This window comes from Thermobia domestica, chromosome 1, assembly GCF_964235325.1.
Source record: "Thermobia domestica chromosome 1, izTheDome1.hap1.1, whole genome shotgun sequence".
Taxonomy (NCBI): domain Eukaryota; kingdom Metazoa; phylum Arthropoda; class Insecta; order Zygentoma; family Lepismatidae; genus Thermobia; species Thermobia domestica.
The window spans coordinates 42,988,738-43,001,603 of record NC_137454.1 but is presented as its reverse complement, the minus strand read 5'-3'; the positions used below and the strand labels follow the sequence as shown (position 1 = coordinate 43,001,603).

General features: G+C 36.2%; 1 protein-coding gene across 2 annotated transcripts in view; it reads left to right on the top strand.

Moving 5' to 3' along the window:
- Positions 1-12,866, top strand: part of Not10 (CCR4-NOT transcription complex subunit 10) — a 146,766-nt gene that overhangs the window by 62,865 nt on the left and 71,035 nt on the right. For both annotated transcript variants that reach the window (XM_081756986.1, XM_081756980.1), the window contains exon 11: positions 8,833-9,029. In XM_081756986.1, coding sequence (XP_081613112.1) covers positions 8,833-9,029 — 197 coding nt within the window. The remainder of the gene's footprint in view (positions 1-8,832; positions 9,030-12,866) is intronic.

Genomic DNA, 12,866 nt, shown 5'->3' with positions numbered 1-12,866 from the left:
TTAAAACACAAAAAGCTTTCTGCTCTCTAGTCTCCATCTTTGCTACTTGCTCTTTCTAACGGCAGACAGAAGAAACAACGTATGCACATGCGTGCGTACAAAACTGTTTGAGTTGCTCTTTCATTTGATATAATATTTAGAATTGTAAGTTAATTGTAATAGATACTACAAAGTGTCAAAAACCTAATATTAATTTTGAAACACCCTGCATTACTTCAAATTGAGTCGTCCTATATTCAGATCCTAGTCTATTTGTCGCCTCGTGCAATGGCATAATTTGCCGCCTCCCCCTTTCTCCAGAAAGAATAAATCTTAGAAGTCATTATTTTAAGTATGCTACTCCAGCATGAACAACAAAGGTGAGGGCAAGTGCAGTCGCACTCAGAAAGGCTTAAATACTTACTAAAAATGCAATTCCGTTGTATCTATTTTTTTCTTTAAATGTTAATCTATTATGATAGTGAAAGATAAAGCAAACACACCTGCATAGGAAAGATGGTAATCCTTTTTATAGAATTCACTATCGAGCTTCAATCTCAATGTTTCAGTTTGCAATTCCAGTGCAACTAGCTCTTTTATCTTTATTTCTTGATTTTTCTTCTACATCTTCTAACATTTAAAAAAAGAAACTTATTTCTATCTTCAATGATAAGGAACTTGCTTCTGACAAAAACAAGACTACTTTCACATCAAAACTGTGATAACTTACTAAATGGAGCAGATATTCACTACTATTCGAGAATTGAATTCTTGCATTTGACAACAATCAAGCAATTTGTGCTCGGATTTATTCGACCATTTGCTTTAGCATTGTCCATGTGGCCTTAAACTAATGCAACCTAAACATAATTTATGAATGTAGTATTCAAATAGAAGGTCAGCTTAGTAATTGTAACTACCATCATCATGAAGTCTGTTTCCAACAAGAAATATTTAATTTAAATAATATACTTATGACAGATTTTGCCGGACCATCCAAGCTTGCCGTTCCACGCAAATGCACGTGTTGCATATATATAGTGGCGTATTTAGGAGGGTTTCCGGGCTTAAGCCCCCCCCCCCCCCGGAAATCGTACTTACTATAGTAAAGTATATGAAATATCTTGCAGAATTTTCACATTTTCAGGCAAAGCCCCCCCGAAAGTTAGCAAAGCCCCTCCCGAAACAAAATCGTAAATACGCCACTGCATATATGGTAGAGCCGGCTCTGCATATCATATATATCTAGTCGACAAATTATTTATATATGACATTTAGAAAAATACTATTAGGCAAATTAGTATTAGTTTTTACCTTTAGACAAGTTATTGGAATTTTATACTGTTCGTGACATTATTTTCGTGCTTATTAATGGCCTGCTTTCACGAAAAAACAAAATTTCATTTCTACTTTTATTTCTTAGTTGATATTGATTAAAACTGCTGAAACCCGAATTGTTAATAGGTATGGTATTCATATAAATTGTAAAATATTTGTAGCGTAACAGTATCTAGCGTTTAATTTATGATGCATTTTACGGTGATTACACCTACTTAAAAATATTTCATTCTTAAATAGACGTAGGATGCATTACAAATGACTATTTGAAAAAAAACGAAATTTAGAAAAAAAACGAGAGGCAATGTTTTTTTTCTAAAAAAAACGTAGATTTCTGAAAAAATACGAACCGTTTTTTTTTCTATTTACAACACTACTTCAAATTATATGCCCGTAGCCAAACTCCCTCTATAAAAAGTGTTGCGTGAGTACCTTAGGATTCTGAAACATGTATTTTTGGATAGCGCACATATTAGTTCCTAAATGAAGTCTTGACCCGACCACGGTAGTTCTCATAGTTTTAGAGCTATGGATCGTTAAATTTTATTTTTTCATGTTTTCGGCAGCCTATAACTCCGAAAGGAAGCATTTGTGCACCCAGGTTGGTCTATATTTTTTGTCTTTTCTTGCTGTCAGGAATCATCTCCCAAACGTTGTGGGTGTTGTTTTGAAACACCCTGTACATACCAGAAACCATGGAAGTTCTATAACCAGTCAATTATGTTGCCAGAAAGTGACTATAAGTTATCGAACAAAATGGTACATATGTGGTTTCATAATGTTTTTCAAATAAGAATAAATGTACTCTCAGTTTTGACTTCAAAGGCTCAATACTTTTTAGACTACCAGATACATTGTTTATCTTCTTCGGCTTGTGTTAACAATGTAGCACTCGGGGCTAACCAGAATATTTATGTTATGTCATGAACGATAGCGAGTATTATCATCTTGTTACTATCATAATAAAAGACGTGTTGGATGTATACTTTAGTATCACTGTCATCTTTATAAGTAGTGTGGTTCTAACATCTGTTTACACATCAACAAAATAGTTTGTTTTTGTCAGTTTTCTCGAAAATTACGCATGATGATTTATTCTTAAGAGTGTCATTTTGTTCAACTAGTTAAAATCTATGGATTGATATACGAGGGGCGATCAGGAAGTAAGATTTCCAAGCCTGCAGTGAAACGTGTATATATTACAGTATTTCATACAACCAATACAGCCAACAGATAGTACATACATTAGGTTATTTTTTGCCATTTCGGTTGAGGCATTTATCGCATCGTGGGTGAGTTTGAAGATTCCCTTCTGGTAAAAATCCTTTCCTTGCATGTTCAGCCACGTTGTCACGAAGTGTTTCAGTTCCTCATCTGTAGCGAGGCGACGGCCTCCTACGAGGGGATGCTGGTAAAGATTGGGCCTTACCAAGAAAAAAAATTGAGCTAGGAAGCTGAAACTCCCATACTATTCTACATATTCCCCTAGTAGGGTGTAATCAGTGGATCCTGAGAAACAACAGTGAGTGTTTGTGTGAGTTGAAGTTTTAGTTTTGGTGCAGTGTGGTGCAATAGTGAGTAATACCTTTAAACATATAACCCCTTTTGCTTTTATCGGGGGGAAAATTGGCGGGAAACTAGTACACATACAGGAGATGCGGCTACTACGTTCTTAGGGACACACGGGTTGCATTTTCCAAACTAACTAAACTAAATATAATCATAGGGAAACAAAGATACAAGCCAAAATTCCAATGGATAGGAGGCCAAACTTTTCGGGCAGTTCTTATGAGGATATGCTAGATAAGTACGAACAGGAACAAAGACAAACAACCAACTCTAACGCACAAGTGAACAGAACCAGATCAAACACAACTCGAAGAGAGAATCCAGAAGATAAAGGAAAGACATTTAGTGAAAAACGAAAGATAGATTCACCAGGTGAGAAGGAAAGGAGTGGAAAAGGGAAAAAAGAAGTTTCACCAACCAAACTCAATGTCAGCATGAGTTTAAATGAGCAAGAGGGAAATATCTCTGGAGATGAGGTCGAAGGAGAAAAGGATCAAGAAGAAGACAACGATGTTGAAATTAGTAAGGACTACGAAACGGCCATGGATTTTGTTGACCAAGCAGTCAGAAAAAGCAAAGCCAGTTCAACAATAGCTAAAAGCATCAAGAAGCATTTAGCCAAATGGTTAATGAAACAATCAAAAACAGAAGGTGTCAACCAATACCTAAGAACCGAAATAAATAAGCTCAGAGAGGAAAATGAAAAATTAAAGATCGAAATCACCAAATTACAAAACGACATGGGAAAAGCCACAGAAGAGAGGCCACTGTATTCCGCAATCCTTACAGGATCAAAGGAACAAGTACAAACAAGTAAAAGAACTCAGGAAATTGAACAAGCACGAACGAAACAAAAGCCAACCATCTTTCTAAAAGCGAATGGGAATGTGGAAATAAAGGAGGTAAAGAGAAAATTGTTTCAAGCTGTCAATCCAGCTAAAGAGAAAATCAAAATTTCATCGGTTAAAACAATGAAAAATGCAATCATTGTAGAAACAGCCACTGAAAAAGACATGAGAAGCTTAGTAAATAACAAGAAACTAAACGAAACCGTTGTAGTAGAAAAACCGAAGAAGAAGAAACCATTATTGATTATATACAACATTCCAGCTGATTTCAAAGATGAAGAGATCGTCGAAACTTTAGTGGAGCAAAACTTTGAAGAGCAAGAAATGACAGAAGCAATCAAAGAAATTAAACCTAGATTTAGAACCGGACCAAAAAACCAAAATAAATGTCATCTAGTTATTGAAGCAACTTCCCAAATCAGAAGAAAACTTTTGAAAGAAGGACGAGTATATCTAATGTTTGAAGCTCATGGAATAAAAGACTTTATTACTGTTTCAAAATGCAATATTTGTCTTGATTATGGTCACATCAGTAAACACTGCAAAGAAGAGAAAGTTTGTTTTTTCTGTGGACAGGGGGGGCACGATAAGTCGGGATGTGTGAATAAAGATAAAGCCAAGGTTTGTATCCCATGCACCAAGAGAAAGAAAAAGTGCAATGCTAAAACCGAACAAGAGTGTGCAACATATAAAATGCTACACGAGCGCACAATCGCAAAAATCGACTTTTAAATACAGAAAAAAAAAAAAAAAAAACAATTTTAAGATAAATTATGACAAACTCAAAAGCATTTTATAACAAATTTCTTAAATGAAGAAAAATTAACAATCATTCAAATCAACGCTATGGAAGCAAAGACGGCTATGGATGAAATTAAAGAACTAGCAAATAAAGTAGAAGCAGACATAATAGTTGTACAAGAGCCTTACACAAGAAATGACAAGTTGATTAACATGGGAGATTGTGAAACAATTATTGCGAAAAACCACACAGGAGAGATCCAGATTCCTCAAAACGTAGGTGAGAAACCAAAAGCTGCAACCATTAACAGAAATAAAAACATCAAAACATTAAATATAACACAATTTGGAAATAATTGGACTGTATGTGTGGAATTGAGAACGAATCTAGGGAACATTAAATTAATCAACTGTTATTGTCAATTTTGCATGGACATACAACCTTTTTTGGATAATATAGAAAGATTTTGTCAAATGTACAAAGAAGAGAACATCTTAATATGCATGGATTCAAATGCCAAATCAACACTATGGCACGGCAATAAAACGGACAATAGAGGGGAAAGGGTTGAAGAATTGGTCATGAATAATAACCTAATAATAATAAATGAGGAAGGGAATCCACCAACATTTAAGAACAGTCAGGGGGAATCAAACATTGATCAGACAATAGCTTCTACAAGATTGAGTAATAAAATAAAAAATTGGAAAGTACTTGATTCAGCAACAATAAGCGATCATAATATAATAATATTTGATATCGTAAAACCAACCAAACAAGAAGAAACAAATTATTTTCAATCTTCAGACGAAACATTAATATATAACCCAGAGAAGATAAATTGGACAAAGTTCTGGCAAACGATAAATCTACCATAGATAGAAGAAGAGAGCAACTTAGATGAATTAGCCCAGAAAATAGAAGATACAATAAAATTAGCAATTAAAAGCTCAACAAAAACAAAAAAGACAACTAAAGGATTACACACGAAAACAAATACCTTCTGGACCAATGAATTACAAGACCTGAAAAGAAAAACACGTAAAGCTAGGAAACTTTATCAACATACATCAGAAAATAATCTAAGACAAAACAGATTAAACAAATATAGAGAGTTAAAACAAAAATATGAAAACAAAATAATAGAATCAAAGAAAAATAGCTGGAAAACATACATTGAAACTAATTTAAATCTAGATCCCTGGGGTGAACCCTACAAAATTATAAGTAATAAAGTTAAAATACCTACCACCCTCTCAACTCTAAAAGGAACAAATGGTACATATACAAATAATTGGGAAGAAACAATAGACTATCTCATAAAATCTCTTTTACCACAGGATATACCTGAAGAAGATAATAACTCACAAAGTTTCATAAGAAGAGAAATGCAATTACCACCTTTAGAAGACAGAATAGAAGTAATAGAAAACCAAGAAATAATAAATAACATAAAACGACTTAAAAGCAAAAAAGCTCCTGGACCGGATGGAATAAAATCGGAAATTTTTAAACATAATGCTGACACATGGGCAGATTTTAAAATATAACAAGTGTTTTAGAAGAAGAAAGAAAATAAGAAGACTTTACAAAGCTGGTGAGAGAAATTCAGACAGACCAAAACAGTTCTGATGTTGATTTCCAGAACTAACAACTAACGAAAAATTGGAAATCTGGAAGTCCGATTTCCTTTCAAAGAATTTTCTTTTTAGTGGGAAAGACAGGTATGAATAACACCAAGAAATAAATTCATACAGGGGAGATAACTATTTAAAGAAAAAAAAAAAGATCCTGGTAATACTTGTTTAAATTGTTTACTAATTATTTCTTTTCTCTTTTCAGCTTACCTTAACATTTTATGCAAGGTGTTTCCTGCTCATGTATATGTATGTAGTATGTGTGTGTGTGTATGTGTCTTTGTGTATCTTTTCAATTTTTTTTAAAAAAGGAAATAAAACAACAAGAAAAAATAAAGAATAGGGCATGATTCAAATTTTGTTTTAGGTATCATGCCAATAAAAGGTAAGCCTCGCCTCACCCTAACTGAGGCCAATCATAAAAAGAGGAGAGAAATCATACGGGAAAAAAAAGGTAGTAGAGAGAGAATTACGAGTAAGAGGCAGTAGCGTCTGCCATTTAATAAGACCATATGAAATGGCAAAGGCAGGGGAAAGTGGAGGCTTAAAAATAAAAAAAAAAAAAATCCCCTAGTAGGTCGGTGCATTTGCGACATTTGTCCTGCAACTTTTTAAGTCCTTGTAAATAGAAGTCTTTTGTGTGTTGTTGTAACCATTCATCTGTAGCATCCGTTACCACTTGAACACTCTGAAAACGGTGACCTTTGAGGTTTTTTTTTTTTTTTTTTTTTTTTTTTTTTTTTTTTTTTTTTGAGATTCGGGAACAGATGATAATCGAATGGAGTTAGGTCTGGCTAATAATGAGGATGAGACAACACTTGAAAGCCTAGGGTGACCAATGTGTCCTGTGTTTCAGATGCCGTGTGTGAGGAGGCATTGTCGTGCAAAAGCAGAACACCTTTGGAGATCTTACCACGACGTTTGTCCTTAATGTTTTAGCGCAACTTCCTCAAGAGACCATAGTAATATCCTGCATTAATCGTTGCACGTACTCGAAGATAATCCACCAGCAGATCTCGTTCCTTATCCCAAAAGATTGTTGCCATTTGTCTCTGTGCAGACCTCTGCACACGACACTTCTTTGACCGGGGAGAAGAACTGTGCCTCCATTCCTTAGACTGTTCTTTAGTATCGGGAACATAACAATAGATCCACGTTCCAAAACTGTCCGCGAAGTTCTCACTCTTTCCTGCTTTTGTACCTTAGTCCGAAGTTTGTGGATTCACTTTGCTGCAACCTTCCTCATATCCAGATCATTATGAATAATGGTACTAACTCTTTCACGTAATATGCCCAAACATGTAGCAATCCTTTTTTGCTGATATTCTACGATCTTCCCTTACCATGTCCTGGATGGCTTTGAACATTTTCGGGAACAGACACAGAAACAGGGCTGCCACTTAGTTCCGCACTTTCAACATCAAAATGGCCAGTTCTGAAGTTTGCTACCCACCGCTTGACAGTTGCATATGACGGCCCACTGTTCCCCAAAGGTTGTTTCATTTCATCGTAAATCTGCATCGCACCTTTCCCTTGGAGGAAGGAAACTTCATGATGGTCCTATGCTCCTCTGGATTGAAGCTTGCTGGAGGTGCAGCCATGTTCACTTCTGAAATTAAAAAGAGAAGAATGTTAATATCATAGAACATTACATTTTTCAACATAGTCTATACAGATTCTGCCCTATATACCGTGCTGATTTCAGCTTCCTAGCTCATTTTTTTTTTTCTTTCTTTCTTAGTAAGGCCCAATCTTTATCAGCACCTCCTCGTAGGTGCTCCTTCAAGTGTGGGAACAGGTGAAAGTCGCTTGGAGCGAGGTTCGGACTATAGGGAGCTGAGTTCCTCCACGCGAGCTGTATTCACATCTGTTGATGCTGTGCTGGGTCGGCCACTGTGCTCCTCGTCGAGACTTTTTCTCTACCAGCCGCAAACTTTCGACACCATTCTGCGACATGTTGACGAGACATTACAGTATCTCCGTAAACCACTACCAGCTTCTGGTGAATTTCAGCCGCGGTTCCATGTTTCACCTGAGGGGCCGCGGTGGCTCAGTGGTAGAGCGTTTACCTCTGGTACTTGGGGTCCGGGTTCGATCCCAGCCCCCGCCAAGTGAACTTTGTGGTGGACAAATATCGTGTGCGTGGGTTTTCTCGGGGTTCTCCCGTTTCCTCCCAGATTCTTCATTCCACCATTTCATTCATCACTCATCATCACCGTCTCCTTTAGCCTAACCGGCATAACCGTGGGACGTAAAACTCAAATATTTCATTTCATTTTCATGTTTCACCTGCAGAAATCGAATAACTGAGCGGACTTCTTCCCGAGACCAGTTTACCAAAAGAGTCGCCATTTGTGTTTACATACAACTAGCGCTGTAGGTGACGGGTGGCTGAAACTCTGCACAGTTGCCAAATCCATGTATTAAAATTATCGCACACTCCTCATTCCTCTGTAACAGACAAAATTCCAGAAATATCGGCCTTGTAACCTTAGTTTCTGATTTTTCCTCGTGTATCTGATCTTAAGAATTTTTTTCTCCTATTAAACGTTAAAAATATTGTAGGATAAAAAAAATAACTACTTTTAGCTGGGCTATACTCCTTCCGCTACCCACATTTAGAAGGCTCACAATAAATGTCCAGCTTTGTCTGAAAAAGAAATGCGAGTGGTTAAAAATTGTACTTTTTTTCATCATTTTGTATTTTTATTTTTTTCAGACTGCTTGGCCACTTATATGCAGCGGAATCTCTGATTTTGTTGGACAAAGTGTCTGATGCCGTTGAACATTTGAATCCAGAGAACGTGAAAGAGATCTCAGTTTTGTATCCAGCCGGAGAAAGAGACGCTGAAAAGGAAAAAGAGAAAGACAAAGAAAAGGGAGAAGCTTCTACAGAAGGAAATAAATTGTTAAAAGGTTTCTAAAAAAACTTCTTTTCTTATTATTAGTATATTAGTATAGGGGAGGCGTGGCCACCTTTTTAGGTTTGAGAACTACTTTTCATTTCAAAAATCATTGGCGGTCTACTTGTCTTGATATAGGCCAGTAGTCTCCAATCATAATGAGTCTATAGGTCATTAACGTGTGTACTTGTAAAATGCAGAGCTGTAGGTAAAAAAAGAAAAAAAATCTTTTTTTTTTTTATTACTTTACTTTCGCTTTTCCCCTTCCCCACTCTCGAAAACAGTAGTACATATTCAGGAATCTCACAAACATAAACAACTATGTGTTCCCTCACAAATACAATCCAAAACAAAAATTTTCTGTAAATAATGATTGTTTGTTTGGAAAAAGGAGCATGCCTGGTTTTTTTTTTTTTTTTTTTTTTTTTTTTTTTTTTTTTTTCATACGGTTACTTTAAATGAATAAAAATGATAGATTTAGAACATTTTATTACACAAAATAGCTATAAAATTATTGCGGAGAATAGAGGTTTTTAGTGAACAAGTGCTTTATGTTGATTATTTTTACGGCGATTAAACCAATGAGGTTACTCCCATTGGAACCGATAGTGCAAGAACAAACCACCGCGGACTACCTCTCACGACTTGCCGGTCGACAGGTTGGCTACCTCTGCTCTACAGATGATACAGTTAGGTAAGAAACACCGTTTCATGCGTTTAAATTATGCTGCCACCTGCTGTCGTAAGTGCTCCCACCTATTGGACTATCTACACATTATTCGACTCCACAATACCTAAAGATCAATATGTCGCATTTTTGATCGGTTATATACGTCAACTGCGGAGTTGTTAGGAAATTCGTCGGGCTGATACTATAAAAATCACCCTTATTATTTTTTTCGTGTTTTAAGAAGTGTTATGTTTTTTTTTTTTTTTTTTTTTTTTAATCAACTTATCATTTCCATTATCTGGATTTGTACGAATCAAAATCGGAAATAGAAAGAAACCTATTCGAACACTACTATGCAGGACAATATAAGTAAATAAATAATTTTTTAAAAGTTTTATTTAATTTTTTTTTTTTTTGTTAATTTAAACGAACGGTTTCATCTCTGGCCTCTTCCTTTCTGAGGTGCTAAAACTAGTGACATGGTAAATATATTTTTTACTCTTGAATATTCTGCAAGTCGAATAAAATTGAAAAAGAAAAAGAAAAGGAAGAAAGTACATCATTACATTGCACACTTCTAAGTTGTATACAACGAACTTGGTATCCATGACATCAAAGATAAATTAACCACTTGTCTATCTAAAGTTCATTCAACAAACCTTCTGATCCTGATGTAAACATTACAGAGTGGTATTACTCCGCCAGTCATCGGATGATTGGCTATCGGTCAGCACTTCTCTCGAGAAGCACGTGCTTGTACCCTGTAGGTGTGTTGTACATATTCCTCGCACGCAGCCATACTGTAAACCGTGATTCGCGCGTAACGTGGTTCAAAGTCACTTTCTGCGCATGCGTATTCTCTTTTAATGCATTAATTCAATTTAGTTCTTATACACCGTGTTGTTTCTGTTATATAACTGTAAGGAAATTGCATTTCTGGTAATGAGCCTTACAAGCAACAAAAACATTGAAAAACAACTTATTTGACAATGGACTATTTTCTTCTGCCGCATGGATGTTCCAAGGCTCTTTAACCAATAAAGTGAAACAATTACCACGTGTATCTGTTTACATGAGGTACTGAACGTTCCTTGAATAAACTATAGTAATGGTTTTTCAAGAATATTATTCACAATTTTGTTCTTCATAACTTAGAAGTGGAATGTAATGGTATAGTGTTTTTTTTATTTTTATTCGAGTTGTGGGATACTCAAGAGTGAAAAAACATTCATGGTATTATTAGTTTGAAAGAGACAAGGAAGGAGCTAGAGATACCTTGAATCCGTTTGAATTAAAATTAATACAGCGATGCTTAGGTAAGGTGTCTTTTTAAATATTGAAGATGCATTCTATAGCATTGATCAGTAAATATTCGTACCTAAGTGCTTACTTTCTATTCCAAAATTGTTTCGTTGGATATTACCGTCATTATCAGTGGGTGAATCTCTGTGTTTCTAGTGTTCACATCCTTATTTTACATGTTAGGTACAATTGTTGGGACACCCTAGTCCGGTGATAAGAGCATTGGATTCATGCCCACGTTGTCCCGGGTTCGATTCCCAGCCGGTACTTCCCAATTTTCCATCTAACGTCGTGAGCAAACTGGGGAGTCACGTAAAAACAAGACGACATCTACTAGGTGTTTCAAAACAACATCGACAACGTTTGGGAGATGATTCCTGACACAAAGATAAGACGAAAACTGAAGACCAACCTGGGTGCACAAATGCTTCCTTTCGTAGTTATAGGTTGCCGAAAACATGAAAAAAAAAAAAAATAATAATAATAATAATAATAATAATAAACTTTAAAGGTCTATAGCTCCAAAACTATGAGACCTGCCGTAGTCGGGTCAAGACTTCACTTAGGAACTAGTATGTGCCCTATCCAAAGGTACATTGTTTCAAAATCCTGCAGCACTTCCGCAATATTTTTTATAGAGGTAGTTGGTTAGTACTTCAAATTATATACCTGTAGCCAAACTCCTTCTATAAAAATTGTTGTGAGAATACTTCAGGATTCTGAAACGTATTTTTCGATAGAGCACATATTATTTCCTAAGTGAAGTTTTCACCCGACTACGGTAGGTCCCATAGTTTTTGAGCAGCGGACTTATAAAGTTCATGTTTTCGGCAGTCTATAACTCCGAAAGGAAGCATTTGTGCACCCAGGTTGGTCTATACTTTTTGTCTTATCTTGGTGTCAAGAATCACCTCCCAAACGTTGTTGGTGTTGTTTTGAAACACCCTGTATATAGCTCCTGATGTGGCTGTTAAGATATATGGCGTCGCAGCAGGCTGAGCAGCGTGCTCGCCGCTAGGCTGGACGTAGTTCAGACGGTCGCTAGCAGATGGTGCTGGAGCAGGTTTAGGCCCACAAGCTGGGCTGTTATGCCAAGTGGTTTTGGTGTAACAGTTGTACGATTCTGCTAAATGTGTAGTGTTGTTCCATTAAATAACAGGCATATACCTCTTGTTAACATGTTAGTCTTCTCGCTTCCTGTATTGCAAATTTTCGCCACTGTTATGCCAAAAGAGTAAAACTGTATCTGTAATTCGAAGTCAGAGTTGTCAGGTCATATATTCAAAAGTTAATTGGGTAGAAAGACTCATTTTATTGCAAATTCGGTGCAGAGGATGTGAGACATCACTGACTGGAGTAAATTTGTTGTGTTGCTTCTACTAGTATCTATTTCCTTAATTGAATTATTATTTCTATACGTGAATAATTACTTTCTAGTAAAATTGTTTATCTAAATTGCCTCAAACACACTTTCACTATCACCTAACTCTTGAAAATTACGTGTAAATTGAAACCGCTCTTCTTTATCGCAAGGTTTCAGCTTCTATGAAGTTGACACCTAATATGGCTTCATGTGTAGGCGGTCTGAGGCATTCCTAGCTCACAGGATGCTCTACGTACAGAATTGGTCGGACTGCTTTGGAAGATCTCCCAATGTTCCACACGTTCTTCAGGTACAACAGGGCGACCAGATCTTTTCGAGGGGAACATAAACAACCAGTTATGACAAATTGTTAATCACATTTCTTGATAGCCTTCCTGAAAGGCGCTTTCTTATCATATTTAGGTCAAAACAAACGTTGCACTTAAGCAGAACTCTGGTTTCTTCCAAATTTCAACGCGCAGAATGACTTCTCAGCACTAACAAACGCCATTATT